General features: G+C 56.5%; 1 protein-coding gene across 1 annotated transcript; it reads right to left on the bottom strand.

Annotated features, from left to right (window-relative positions):
- Positions 1-1,309: 1,309 nt before the first annotated feature.
- Positions 1,310-2,110, bottom strand: NFILZ (NFIL3 like basic leucine zipper). The gene has a single exon (XM_040990159.1). It carries the CDS (start codon positions 2,108-2,110, stop codon positions 1,310-1,312), a length of 801 nt encoding a protein of 266 aa, XP_040846093.1.
- Between the last annotated feature and the right edge of the window lie 12,783 nt (positions 2,111-14,893).

Raw genomic sequence — 14,893 nt, 5'->3', positions numbered from 1 at the left:
CAGGGAACCACTCAAAGCTTTCTTCTCTGCTCCTGTGGTGCAGAGCTAGGTGCAGAAGGCAGGAGTCTAGGCCTTGCCCAGTCCCAGCTCTGGACCACAACCAAGCAGTATGCCAGCAGAGGAGATCCAGCTGTGGTGTGTGCAGGGCCCAACTGAAACAGAGATAGTAGCCTGGGTAGCTTGCTAAATGAATGAATGAGGAGCAAAGACATGAGTGAATAGTTAAATGAATACAAGGATGGATGGGTGGGTGCGTGACGGGTGGGTAGGATGGATGTAGGATGGATGGTGGATGGATATATGGGTAGATGGTAGAGGAATGGATGGATGGATGGGTATATGAATGGTGAGTGGATGGACGGATGGATAAAGGGATGGATGGGTAGATGGCTGGATGGCTGGATGAAGAGATGGCTAGATGAATGGATGGATGGATGGATGGATGGATGGATGGATGGATGGATGGATGGATGGAAGGAAGGAAGGAAGGATGGATGGATGGAAGGAAGGAAGGAAGGATGGATGGATGGATGGATGGATGGATGGATGGATGGATGGATGGATGAAGAGTTGGCTAGATGGATGGATGGATGGCTAGATGAATGGATGGATGGATGGATGGATGGATGGATGGATGGATGGATGGATGGAAGGAAGGAAGGAAGGATGGATGGATGGATGGAAGGAAGGAAGGAAGGAAGGAAGGAAGGAAGGAAGGAAGGAAGGAAGGAAGGAAGGATGGATGGATGGGTGGATGAATGGATGGATGGCTAGATGAAGAGATGGCTAGATGGATGGATGGATGGATAGAGGGAGGGATGGGTGGATGGATGGATGGATGGATGGATGGATGGATGGATGGATGGAAGGGTGGATGGATGGATGGATGGATGGATGGATGGATGGGTCGATGAGTAGATGGATGGTTGGGTAGATGGAAGATAGATTGGTGGACGAAGGATGGATGGTGGATGGTGGATGATGAGAAAACGAATAGATGGGTGTTGCATACAAGGATGAGTGAGCCGGATGGTTGGGGGAGTGGGTAGACGGTTTGGTGGACAGGTGGAAGAAAACGAAGAATGACAATTTAGAGCAAGGGCGAAGCCATAACAGAGCCTAAGATGGGACCCATCCCCTCTGCCTAGAGGCCCAGGCTCTTCTCAGGGAACTGATCTGCTCCAGCCAGGATGCCCCCTCCCCATCCAGGCCTGGCCCAGTCCTAGACATTGGCCAAGGCAGTCCACCCCTGGGGCATCAGAGGCCTTCTCGATCACCCACCCATCCCTGGGCTATATATATATACCCTTTAAGACACCTGGGATTTGATGGGCAATTTGTGGGGCAAGGAGGGCAGAGCCGGTGCCTCAGGCCTGTCCCCAAGGACGGGGCAGGTTATCTCAGCAGACAGCCCCCCGACAGCAGCGGTGGACGTCAGCACATCTGGTAACCCCGGAGGTCGGTGCCCAAGGTGCACCGGGGACCAGAGCTCCCAGCATGGTCCTAGCTCCAGCCTGGACGCCAGGTGCCGGTCCCAGAGGTGACAGCTAAACACAGCCGCAGGAGATGCAGGCTCCTGGGGAGGAGCAGCCAGGCCAGTCCACCGAGGACCCGCCAGGCAAGCCTGGCATCCTGGAAGCCCCGCACCTAGAGAACAAGGTCTTAGGAGGCAGGCGTGGGAACCCGGGAGGAGCGAGATGGGCTCAGCCGCACTGCCACCACCACTGCCTCCGCCCCCGCTGTGGCGGTCCCCACCAGTCCAGGGAGGCTCCCATAACACAGCATACAAGGGCAAGTTCCCTGGGCTGCCCAGGGCCGGCACCAGGCCAGATCGGAGCTGCAATGCCCGCAGCTCGGCCCTCAGCAGCGCGTTCTCCTGCAGCAGCGCGGCCAGCCTGCCTTCCAGGGCAGCGTCGTGCAGTCGCCTCTTCTCCCGGGACCTCTTGGCTGCCTCGTTATTTTTCCTCCGCTTCTCCCAGTAGACCGTGTCCTTTTGGTCTTCAGGGGTGAACTCTCGCTGTCTCCGACGCATGGCCGGGCCCCTGCCGCGGGGTACCCATGAATTCTTGCTGTGATCCTGAATTCCATCTGTCAGGCCCAGAGCATCCATGGCGGGGTGGCAAACCTGGCAGGGTAAGGGGGGTAAGAGAAGAAACACGTCTTGGGACAGAGGAAGGAAGCTGACCTAAATGATGAGCCATCACCACCACTACCAATGGAGGAAAAAAAAAAAAAATTGGGCTGAAGACCTAGACCTGTCTGAGGGAGTCAGCGGGGCTGACACCTGCCCCCCATTGCCCCCGGGGGGAAAAGGCGGGTGGCCTGCACCAGCAGCTCCTCGGCTGGGACAAGTCAGGGCACAGCCTATTGGGCACGGGGTCCTCAGAAGGGCCTTGGTTTCTTCCCAAGGGGTGCATTGTCCTCACCAAGGAAAAGGTTGGCAGGCAAGCAGGAGGCTCTGGCCGTGAACTCCAGGAGACCCAGAGGCAGCTGGCGGGACGGCTGACCCTAGAAGAGAGAGCGAGCGTGTGTGTGTGTGTGTGTGTGTGTGTGGGTCCCCGTGACATTTCCTAAGGGACCAAAAGTAAGCTCCCGCTGACCTCCTGAATGGAGGTGGTTCTCCTGGTCTGAAGTTGCACCTGCCCATCCACCCACCTGCACAGTCACCCATCACTCGCCCTGCTGCTGCATCTTTGGAATGCTAGCCTTGTGCTTGCCAACGCCAGGTGGCAGGTAGATAATCCCACCTGGGATGAACTCACAGGTCCATTGAACAGGTGAACTGGCCATTGAACAGCTGAACCACTGGCGTGACTCCACGGAGTTCACCGTATTACCCCCCCTCTTTCCCGTTACCGCCAGGAAACTCAACGCTGTTTTCCCAGAAGGCCACAGGCAGTTCTGTTGACCTGCAAGTGCTGTGGCTGGTGTGACCGCGTGGGAGGCTGGGAACGGCCCCTCCCGTTCACGCACCGGCAGGAATCTCCAGTGGGGTGAGCGGGTTACCAGGAATCATTGAACAGTTCAGCACATGGAGGTCCCTGTGCCACATTTAATGACCCAGCAAAGAGTCCGTCCTCGGGGCTTAGTTGGATTCCGGTGACATGTCCTTCCAGCTTGGACCAGGAGTGCAATGAACTTGTATGTGTGTGTGGGACAGCTGATCCAATTCCAGAAAATAAGCTGGGACATCTTCCAATGGACACATTCATTAAGAAAACAAACAAAAAAATCTTTGGAGCTGCTACAGCAGTGTAGCAAGCTAACCCCCCACCTGTAGTGCCAGCTTATGAATACCAGTTCATGCCATAGCAGTTCCACCTTGTACCCAGCTCCCTGCAGATAGCCTGGGAAGGCAAAGGAAGATGGTTCAAGTATTGGGGCCCCTGCACCCACGTGGGAGACCTGGAAGAAGCTCCTGGCTTCAGGTCGGCTCAGCTTTGGCCATTGCGACCACTTGGGGAGTGATCCAGAATTTGGGAGATTCCCGGCCCCCCCCCAACACACACACACACACACACACACACACACACAACTACTTCTCTCTGTAAATATAAATTTCAGATAAAAATAGTCAATATATCTTTTTTATAAAGAGAGGGAGGGGCTTGGCTTGATGACTCAATTAGCTAATCCTTCCCCTGCTAGCTCCAGGAGCCCATATGGGTGACAGTTCGTGTCCCGGCTGCTCCACTTCCCATCCAGCTCCCTGCTTGTGGCCTGGGAAAGCAGTGGAGGACGGCCCAAAGCCTTGGGACCCTGCACCCGCGTGTGGGAGACCTGGAAGAAGCTCCTGGCTCCTGGCTTCAAATCAGTTCAACTCTGGCCGTTGCAACCATTTGAGGAGTGAACCAGTGGATGGAAGATCTTCCTCTCTGTCTCTCCTTCTCTCTATAAATCTGCCTTTCCACTACAAATCAATAAATCTTAAAGAGAGAGAGAGACAGAGAAGAGCAAAGGAATTGCTAGAGGCAGGTGAGGGGGTGGTGGGAGAGGAAGCCCCGCTGGGTGGCAGGGGGAAGTTGGCAGGAGGTTGGCACTTGGCAACAGACTCTTACCTGGACAGGGAGGAAGACGGAGGAGTCGCGGGCGCCAGACCCAGACCTGCCATGAGAATTCAGAAGCGCCCATCACCCCAGTGTGCTGGTTGTTATGTTAGCGTCAGTCGCCCTGTACCCCACAAACAGGACCACACAGCAGAAAATTAATAACCAGGGGGCCAGCGCAGTGGTGCAGCAGGCCACGCTGTCGGCTGCAATAGCAGAATCCCAAGTGAGCGCCAGTTCGAGTCCCGGTTGCTCCACTTCCCATCCAGCTCCCTGCTTGTGGCCTGGGAGAGCAGTGGAGGACGGTCCAAAGCCTTGGGACCCTGCACCCGCGTGGGGGACCCAGAAGAGGTTCCTGGCTCCTGGTTTTCATGTGAACCTAGCCCTAGCTTCTGTAGGCATCTGGGGAGCAAACCTCTCTCTCTCTCTCTCTCTCTCTCTCTTTCTCGCTCTCTTGTTCTCGCTCAGCCATTCAAGTCAATAAATAACTTTAAAAAAAAAAAAACCAAAACTGTGCAAGCCAGAGCCAGCAGATACCCCCAACAAGATCATGAGCTGTTTGGTGGTCTGACACGGGAAGGACTGGCCACGCAGTTCTAGGAGGTGCAGCGGGGGGGAGGGGGGGTCCTGAGCGACTCCCCATTAAGATTCAGCCTTCAGGCCTCTTGACCACAGCCACCGCTGGCACCCCCCCGCCGCCCCCCAGGAACGCAGAGGGAGATGGGGCTGCAGATAGCTCTAAGGCCCGAGTTTATTTACGGAAGATCGAGTGAGAACTGGCCTTCTTGTGGTCTGCAAGGACGGCCTCATCAAGACCAGTGAGACAGTGAGGGGTGGGGGCAGGAAAAGGGGGGGGGGGCTGCCTCACACCTCAGTCCTGGCAGCCTTGAACCGTGGCCATCTGGGTTGTGCGTGGGACCCTGGAGGGACTCCCCACCGCAGCAGCTCTTTCGCCTCCATCACAGTACACATGTAGGGGCCCGGCGCAGTGGCCTAGCGGCTAAAGTCCTCGGCTTGAACGTGCTGGGTTCCCATAGGGGCGCCGGTTCTAATCCCAGCAGCTCCACTTCCCGTTCAGCTCCCTGCCTGTGGCCTGGGACGGCAGTCGAGGACGGCCCAAAGCCTTGGGACCCTGCACCTGCGTGCGAGACCCGGAAATAAGTTCCTGGCTCCTGGCTTCAGATCGGCACAGCACCGGCCGTTTTGCAGTCACTTGGGGAGTGAATCATCGGACGGAAGAACTTCCTCTCTGTCTCTCCTCTCTGTATATCTGACTTTGCAATAAAAATAAAATACCTCTTAAAAAAAAATACATACGTAGAACATTTTCCCAAAGTGGAGCTAACATGCACCTGCCTTTGTCAGAGCCAGTTAGCTTTTGTTTTGCTATTTTAATCAGTTCGGAAGGTGGCGAGACAATAAGCCAGCCGGAGAGCCCCCATCTGCCGACGCACTCCTCACACGCCCACAGCAGCCCCGGATTGGCCGAAGCCGGAAACCCAGAGCTGCATCCGGGTCTCTTCCACACGGGCTAGGGGGACCCCTGAGCGCATGAGCTGTTGCCTACCGCTGCCTCCCAGAGCAGCAAGCTGGAGTCGGGACTCGAACCCAGGCCCTCCAAAACAAGCTATGAGAAGAAGCTCTTTCTTTGAGGTTCCTGACACAAACAAAGGATGTGTGTTTGAGCCGATCGTCGCAGACTGCATGGAGGTCCCGAAATGCAGCACCCCACCCATACTGAACCCCTGGTGGTCCATTAAAAGCTCAGAAAGTGGGGGAACAAGTGCACAATGCATTGAGCAAGACACAGTTTGGGGTGCCACCTTCCCTATGGCAATCCTTAAGCCCCAGCCCTAATGCCAGCTCCAGCCCTCGGCTCACGTGCACCGTGGCAGGGTGCTTGGGTCCTCGCCACCCATGGGAGAGACCTAGATGGGACTCCTGGCTTTAGCCTGATCAGCCCTGGCCACTGTGGCTCTCCTGGGAGTGACCCAATGGGTGGGAGATCCTTTCTCGCTCGCTCCCTCTGAAATCATTGTGATCTCACCACAGATATGCCCGAGCATTGCATGCGTTCAGAGGTATCCACCACAAGCAGGTGCTTTGAAAAGCTAAAACGAAAACAGCTTAGATGTCACAGTGAGCTGACTTGACACACCTTCCTGGGTCCGCTCACCCTCCCCACCACCACCACTTCGAGCCCCCAAGATGCTGCCAACAAGGACAAAGCCATGGTTACCACAGCGACAGAAACCAAAAACTTTCAAACTTTCAAAAAGACTCGCAGACTGCCCCCCACGCACCCTAGCCCCTCCTGTGCCCACGTGGCCACACAGCAGCACCGCCACCGCCACCACCACCACCAGCAGCAGCAGCAGCGGGGGCGGCAGCCACACCCTCTCTCCTGGGTGCCAAGAAGAGGCAGATTGGGGAAAATCTTCAGGCTGGTCACTCGTAAGAGCAACACTCATTTGCATCCCTGTGTGGCATGAGATAACCCCCTTTGATTTCCCCTGCTGAAATTGGCAAAGATTGAGAAAGTGATTAAAAAAAAAAAACAATAAAAAAGAGCCAACGTTAGCAAGGCAGTGGTGGGTGAGTGGGGCACTGGCATCTTCAGAGGGCGAATGGTGTACACTGCTTCCTGGCAAAGAATACAAAAATGGGACGCAGGGACAGGCGCCGTGGGGTACCAGGCTAAGCCTCTGCCTGCGGTACCAGCATCCCTTGTGGACACCGGTTCGAGTCCCTGCTGCTCCACTTCCCATTCAGTTCCTTGCTGATGTGCCTGTGACGGCACAAAGTCTTGGGCCCCTGGACCCTCGTGCAAATCCCAGAAAGAGCTCCTGGCCTCAGCCTGGCCCAACCATGGCTCTTTGGAGAGTGAATCGTCAGGTGGATGGTCTATCTTTTTCTCTCCCTCTAGCTCTGTTTTCTGTAACTCGTTCAAATCAAAAATAAATACATCTTTGTTTCCTTAAGAAAGCGGAGAGGAGAGGAGAGGAGGGGAGGGGAGGGGAGAGGAGAGGAGAGGACCACCTCACACACCCCTGAAGCCCCCTAATCCTTCCACTTTCAGGAAGCTATGTTCCCCCTCGCCCCCACATGCAGTTCTCCCACCAGAAACACACCCCCCCACGTACACGCGCACACTTACTGCACCTGTCCAAAATGAACAAATCACTAGAAAGATGCCCAAGAATTGAGCCCAGCAGCTGCGAAGCCGGCATCCTGTGTGATCAGAACACGCGAGTTTGAGTCTCCGATCTGCCCCCTGCTAAGGTGCACTTTGAGGGGCAGGAGATGAGGGCACAAACATTTGGGTTCGGGCCACCCGTCGAGGAGACCTAGAAGAAGCTCCTGGCTCCTGGCTTCGGATTGGCTCAGCTCTGGCTGTTGCGGTCATTTAGGGAGTGAGCCGGTGGATTTAAAAACTTCGTGTCTCTCCTCTCCATAAATCTTATCTTGCCTTTTCCAATCAAAAATATTTAAAAAAAAAAAAAAAAAAAGGGTAAATTTACAGAGAAGAAGAGAGAGAGAGAAAGATCTTTCATCCGCTGGTTTTTCTCCCTAAATGGCTGCAATGGCTGGAGCTGAGCTGATCCGAAGCCAGGAGCCAGGAGCTTCTTCCAGGTCTCCCCATGCAGGTGCAGGGTCCCAAGGCTTTGGGCCGTCCTCCGCTGCTTTCCCAGGCCACAGGCAGGGAGCTGGATGGGAAGTGGAGCAGGTGGCGTCCACATGGGATACCAGCGCTTGCAGGCAGAGGATTAGCCAGCTGAGCTACCATGCTCCTCCCTGCCCGGCCATAATAACTCCTTCTTCGACAACAGAGCATCCAGCTCACTAACCCGGCAGAGCTTGCCTTGACTGGTAATGAGCTGCCTGTCATAGGAGGTGAGCAAGCAGGGAATCACCACTGCGGCTCCAGCTCTCTGCCTTCTCCAGGGATCAGAGATGAAGAAGGTGCCCGTCGTGGCTGCCCTCCCACTCTGACAGCGGGCGGAGGGAGGGAGCATCAGGCAGCCGTTCTCACGGCCTTGGGCAGCCGGGGCGCCTTCCTAGGAAGGACCTCAGAGCCCCAAAAGCCGTCACTCCCAGGGGGCTGGAGGCAAACAGGTGGACTCCCAGGGCCCCCGCACTCTCGCTCTGAGCGAACCCCTGTCCCCCCCAAAAGCCCCCTGCGAAACTGAGAGGCCTCTGTGGCAAGCCAGGCCCTTGGCACCTGTGGCCGGCCCTCCCCCCCCACCTGCTCACCAGCTGCCCGGAAGCTCCCTCCGGTGCCCAGACCACAAACCTCAGCTGGAGTCCCTCCCTGGAGGAGCCTCACAGACAGGAAGTGTGGGGGAGGAGGCAGACGGGCAGGGCTGCCCAGAGCCCCCTGCCCCAACCACACCTGGAAGGTCCTATTGCTTGAGTCCCTTGCAGACTTAGTTTGTCCAGCTGTGAAATAGGTATAAGACTGGGGACAAGCGTTCACCAGAGAGGGCAGGCGCAGGCAGAAGCTGCAAATACAGCGGGTGGGCGTCGGTGAACCTGCGACTCCCCTCAGGGTGGGACCCCCCGCCCCAGCCAGGCTGATCCCACTGGGGACAGTCAGCTCCCAAGCAAGATCAGAACAAACACAGGTCCCAGAGCTTCAGCTGAAAGCTCTGCCTGTCGCAGCTCAAACCGCTCCGAGTTCCTCTGTTACCCTGGGTGCCCAGGACCGGATGTGCCTGAACTTGGTCTGAGGGCCCCGACCCAGGCCTCGGTGATGTAGCCGGGAAGGGATGGTGGCAGCTGGCATCCCATGTGCCAGCCCCCCCACCCTTCCCTCAGCCCTCAGCCAGACAGCGAGGGTCTTAACAGGGCGTAAGACTGGGCACTAAAAACCCGGTACAATGAATCGGTGGTTAAATCCTTACCTTGCACACACTGGGATTCCTTAGTGATGTTGGTTCGAATCCCAGCTGCTCCACTTCCCTTCCAGCTCCCTGCTTGTGGCCTGGGAAAGCAGTGGAGGACGGCCCAAAGCCTTGGGACCCTGCACCTGCGTGGGAGACCCGGAAGAGGATCCTGGCTTCGGATTGGCTCAGCTCCTGCCGTTGAGGCCATTTGGGGGGTGAACCAACAGATAGAAGATCTCCCTCTCTGTCTCTCCTTCTCTCTGTCAATCTGCCTTTTATTTCCAATCAAAATAAATCATTTTGATTGCAAAGTCAGATTAATTCAAAAGAGAAAGAGTGGGTGCTGTCCTAGCAGTTTTCATGCCTGGCCCAGGGTCCCCCTGCACAAGACCGGGGTTCAAATCCCAGCTGTGACTCCCTGCTCATGCGTTTCCTGGGAGAGAGCAGGTGGCGGTTTAGGTGTCTGGCCTCCCTGTTGCCCACATGGGATTCTGGCACACAGAATGCCTGGACCTGGCTGTTGGAGGAGCATCAAGATCTACAAGAAATGAACAGGATATCTCTCTCTCTTTCTCGAATAAAATCGTAAAGCTAAAACAGAGGCGCCATCTCCCTTGTACAGCCTGCATGCCGATACCACAACCCCTAGAGCAAGACATAGCCCTGGGCACCATGGCAGGCAGAGACTGGGCCCTCTGACTGCCCCTGCCCAAGGCCCCACTCCCCAAAGCCCCTTGGGACAAACGCACAGCCCTTGCCGGGTGCCTGGATCTGCAGGTACCACGCCCTTTACCAACACTCTGTATCAGGCCGAAGGATCTCTTCGCCGCCAAAATCAGATTATGCCATGTTCTCACCTCATCTCCTCCTCCCTGCCAGACCATACAATGGCACTCAGTTCCGTCCACAAGGTCCATACAGTCCCAGGTCAAAGCTCCAGCCACCTGCCCCGCTGACCACAGGCCCTTTGCACGGGCGGCCCATGCTGGCAGGCACACCTGCTTGTCCTCTTACCCTGTGAGCAGATGGGTCAGCCGCACCTATGAGGCACCTACCGGATCCCAGGTATGTCTGCTCCTTAGCGTTCAGTATCCTAGCGAAGTTTTGTTTCATATTTATTCACTTATATTGGAAAGGCAGATGGACAGAGAGGAGAGACAGAAAGATCTTCCATCCACTGGTTTACACTCCCCCCAAGTGACTGCAATGGCCAGAGCTGAGCCAATCCGAAGCCAGGAGCCAGGAGCATCTTCCAGGTCTCCCACGTGCAGGTGCAGGGTCACAAGGGCTTTAGGCCGTCCTCCACTGCTTTCCCAGGCCACAAGCAGGGAGCTGGATGGGAAGTGGAGCAGCTGGGACACGCACCAGCGTCCACATGGGATCCTGGCTCCCACAAGGTCAGGATTTAACCACTGAGCCGTAGCGCCGGGGCCCCGTAGTGACATTCTTAAAGACTTATCTGAAAGGCAGAGTTAGAGAGAAGTGGCGGAGGGGGGTGGAGGGAGGTATTCCAGATGCTGGTTCACTCCCTAAATGGGCACGCAGTGGACAGCAGTGGGCCAGGCCAATGCCAGGAACCAAGAAGAGCTTCCTCCGGGTCTGCCATGTGGGTGCAGGGGCCCGGGCACACAGGCCACCTGGGCGAGAAGTGGAGGAGCGGGGACACGAACCCGCGCTCATAGGGGATGCCGCCAGTGCAGGAGTTTGTGTGCGCTGCTTTGCCATGAAGCCAGCCCAGGAGTACAGTAAATCTGTAGGATGACTTTATGCGTCTGTTGGAGGAAGGGGGGGGGAGTGTCTTCCTGCCCTCGCCGTGTGCCCCGCAGGGAGCCCAGCACCCAGTAGGCGCTTGGTGAACACCTGTGGGTTGCCTATCTGGAGGTTGTCGTCGCCATCAGCCCCTCATCTCCATCCTCCAGGGGACGAGACGGAAGTTTGCTCAGTCTGACCACCCTGCCAGTTGTGCTCCACACCCCGCAATCTGAGGTTGTGGATCCCAACCCCAGGAACCTGGAGACACCCCAAGTTCCTGTGGGGCAGGGTGGGGGCGGGGGAGCTTTTGCCTTGGCAAGTAGGACCCAGTCCCAGCTCTGCTTCCGGTCCAGCTCCCTGCAGGAGTGCCTCCTGGGAAACAGATGATAGACCAAGTACTTGGGTCACCGCTCTCCATACGGGAGCCTGGGATGGTACTCCTGGCTCCTGGCTTTGGGATGGCTCAGCCCTGGGTGTTGCGGGCATTTGGGGGAAATCAACCAGCAGATGGGAGACTCTCTCCCTCTCTCTCTCATCGCTCCAACGTTCAAACAAACATATCGGTGCTTTCCAACAACTCACAGCTGAGGATCAAGACTCACAGGTCCACACAACCCGGGGCCCACCCTCTGCCTCCCCCACACCCCGCCTGGCAGGCTGCCCCGCTCACAGATCCCAGGGGAAACCCCCCCCCCATCACCCCCTACCCATTGCAGCCCTCAAGAGGGAACAGTGCCTGGAGCCACCACCCCAGGGCCACAACACCTTCCTCCAAGTCCCTCTGGAGCCATCTCTGGGGTCTTTCGGACCCCCAATGGGGTCCCACACCCACATAGAGACAGGAGTGTTGCATACAAGGTCCCGGGGTCTTACGTGGACTTTCAGAAAAAGAGAGAAGATCTTTCTAGGAAAGAGACGCAGAGAGACAGAGAGATCCGAAGGGAGGAGGAGAGAGGGAGAGACAGAGACCCAGCAAAAGGGAGGGACAGAGACTCAGAGAGGGAGAGAGACAGAAAGAAAAGGAGAGAGAGAGAGCAAAGATGGAGAGAGAGAGGGAGAGATGTTAAGAGAGAGAGAGACGGAGATCGTGAGAGAGAGACCCAGGGAAAGAGGAGGGACAGAGACCCAGAGAAAGAACAGAGAAAGATGGAGAGAGAGACGGAGAGATGTTGAGAGAGAGAGAGAGAGAGACGAAGAAAGACCCAGAGCGAGGGGAAGGAGAGAGGAAGATGGAGGGAGAGACAGAGAGAACAGAGAGAGAGACGAGATCTCGCGAGAAGGAGACCCAGAGAGAGGAAGGACAGAGAAAGATGGAGAGAGAGACGGAGAGACAGAGAGATGTTGAGAGAGAGACAGAGAGAGAGAGAGACGGAGGGAGAAAGACCCAGAGCGAGGGGAAGGAGAGAGGAAGATGGAGGGAGAGATGGAGAAATGTTGAGAGAGAGAGAGAGAGAAGAGAGAGACGAGATCTCGCGAGAAGGAAACCCAGAGAGAGAAAGAACAGAGAGAGATGGAGAGATGTTAAAAGAGAGAGACAGAGAGAAAATAGAGGAGAAAGGAGGGGAGACAAGGTGAGAGGAATAGAGACCCAGAGGTCCCCAGAGCCCTGGGTGGGCAGGGGGCAGAGGGATCAGAAAGGCAGAGGAGAGGCTGGGGCGGGCAGGGGAGGCTCCGAGGGGCCTGCACCTGCTGGTGGTGCTCACCTCCTGCCAGCCGCTTCCCAGTCGGTCGACGTGTCCCCACGTGAGCCACAGCAGCCCGGGAGGCCTCCCCAGCTCGCGGTGGTGGCAAGGCGTCACGGGTGCTTCCGTGAAGGCAGCGTGGGGTGGGCGGGAGCCCTGCCTGCAGCTCGTGGCTTTGCCACCCCCCCCCACCCCACCCCACCTCCTCCACCTGCAGTCTACCCAAGGTGTTAACAGATGCTGTAGGCTTGACCCCAGGACCCAGGGAGATCCCCTGGGGGGAACAGACAGACGAAGCTACCAGAAACAGGGCCACCATGAGGCCCCCCTGCAAGGAGGGGATAGGGCTAGACAAAAAGCTGTGGTCTGGTCGCACAGTGCCCTGAAGGCTTCTAGAAAGATCAGAGGCAGGACCGTACTCCATCCCCTGGTTCCTGAAGATGCCCAGCGGCTCCCTGTGGGTCCCCCACACCCTGCTGGACAAACGTGCAACCGGCAGAACCCACGGGGGAGACCGAGGCAGACAGCCATGAAGCCACCTGCCTGCCCCTTTCCCAGCACAGTGAGGGTTTCCCAAGCAGACATCTGGACCAGGCGACAGGAGGCAGGAGTGCATGGCACTCCCGAGCAACAGGGATGGTGAAGGAGGGAAATTCTGAGCCAGGGGGGTGGAAAGACAGAGTTGGGGCTGCTTCTAGGAAGGTTCTGGAATGTGGCCTCAGAGGAGCCAGGGAGCTTGAGGGTGAGAGTGGAGCCCGATCCAGGCCGTGGGATGGGCCAGGAGGGGGTACCCCAAAGATGACCCAAGCCATCCCCACTCAGCTCCCACTGTGGAAGGAGGTCTTGACTTGGGAACAGCACCGCCTGGCGGGCCACTGTGAAACCGCACCCTGCTTTGTTGCTCGGTTCCACACACCGGCTGGAGGACTGATGGATTTGCAAAGCAGAGAGTGGAATAACAGGCCTTTCCATTCACTGGCTCACTCCCCCAGATGACTGTAACAGCCGAGGTTGGGACAAGCCAACGCTTCTTCTGGGTCTCCCGTGTGGCTGCAGGGTCCCAAGCGCTTCAGCCAGCCTCCACTGCCGTACCCAAGGTGCGTTAACAGGGAGCTGGATGAGCAGGGACTCGAACCAGCGTCTCCGTGGGATGCCGGCACTGCAGGTGGTGGCTTAGCACGCTAACCCCTCCCCTCAGGACACTGCAGTACTGTATACACGGAGCATAAGTCAGAACGAATTCTGATTCACTAATCCACCAACACACATCTCCGTGACATCTTGGGTCCACAGGCATCTTATCCAGGAAGCTCCACCCAGAGCCAGGGACAAAGCCAGCTGATGCCGTGCCCAGCCTCAGCCCATACACAGCCTCACGGGAAGTGGGCAAGGCTGCCAGGCGGGAAGCCCGCTCCAAATATATCCTCCACCCCTTTGGTCAAGATGTGTTTATTTAAAAGTCAGAGAGTCAGGGTCCAGCGCGGAGGCCTAGCGGCTAAAGTCCTCGCCTTGAACGTGCAGGGATCCCATATGGGCGCCGGTTCTAATCTTGGCAGCCCCGCTTCCCATCCAGCTCCCTGCTTGTGGCCCGGGAAAGCAGTGGAGGACGGCCCAAAGCCTTGGGACCCTGCACCTGCGTGGGAGACCCAGAAGAAGTTCCTGGCTCCTGGCTTTGATTCTGCGTAGCATCGGCCGTTGGGGTCACTTGGGGAGTGAATCATCGGACGGAAGATCTTCCTCTCTGTCTCTCCTCCTCTCTGTATATCTGACTTTGTAATAAAAATAAACAAATCTTTATTTTTTTAAAAAAATGAATGACAGTGAAAGAGCCAGAGGGAGGAGGGGGGTCTTCTACCTGCTGATTCACTCCCCAAATGGCTGCCACAGCCAGCGCTGCTCAAAGCTGCAGCCAGGAGCCAGAAACTCCATCGGGGTCTCCCACGTGGGTAGCAGGTACTGGGTGACACGAGCTGTCAGCGGCTGCCTCCTGGGGTGCGTGTGGACGGGAAGTGAAGCAGCCAGGACTTGAACTGGCTTTTCCATATGGCCTGTTGGCCTCACTGGTGATGGCTGACCCCAATAGGCTGCAGTGCCAGCCACCGGCCCTCCCAAGAATTGCTCTTTTTTTTAAAAAAAAAAAAAAATTCCATTTCTTTTTGAATTTTCTTAAGGGTTGCAAATTGTCCAAGTAGTTTATTCATTCCATCACCACTAGGTGGCAGGATTCCTGCAGTTCAAACTTGAACCCCAATTACTGTTGAAACAAAAGTTACCGTTTAGTAGAGGTATTTTTTTTTATTACTTTTTGATTTATTTGAAAGGCAAAGCAACAGAGAGAGAAGGAGAGAACAGTTGGAGAAAGAGAGAGAGAGAGAGAGAGAGAGAGAGAATCTTGCATCCACTGCTTCATTCCCCAAATGGCTGCAAAGCTCCTTGGGGCTGGAAGCCAGGAGCCATCTGGCACTCTCCTCCCAGGAAATGAACACGGGAGGCCAGCGTCACAGGCGGTGGCTTAAGGTACCGTCCC

The sequence above is a fragment of the Ochotona curzoniae genome, unplaced genomic scaffold, assembly GCF_017591425.1.
Source record: "Ochotona curzoniae isolate NIBS_2020 unplaced genomic scaffold, NIBS_Ocur_1.0 contig_605, whole genome shotgun sequence".
Taxonomy (NCBI): Eukaryota; Metazoa; Chordata; class Mammalia; order Lagomorpha; family Ochotonidae; genus Ochotona; species Ochotona curzoniae.
The sequence above is the reverse complement of the archived record's forward strand: the minus strand, read 5'-3'. Positions and strand labels throughout refer to the sequence as shown.

Bases quoted from the DNA above. Each gene is read 5' to 3' on its own strand.
- NFILZ (XM_040990159.1), bottom strand. From the start codon at position 2,110: ATGGATGCTCTGGGCCTGACAGATGGAATTCAGGATCACAGCAAGAAT.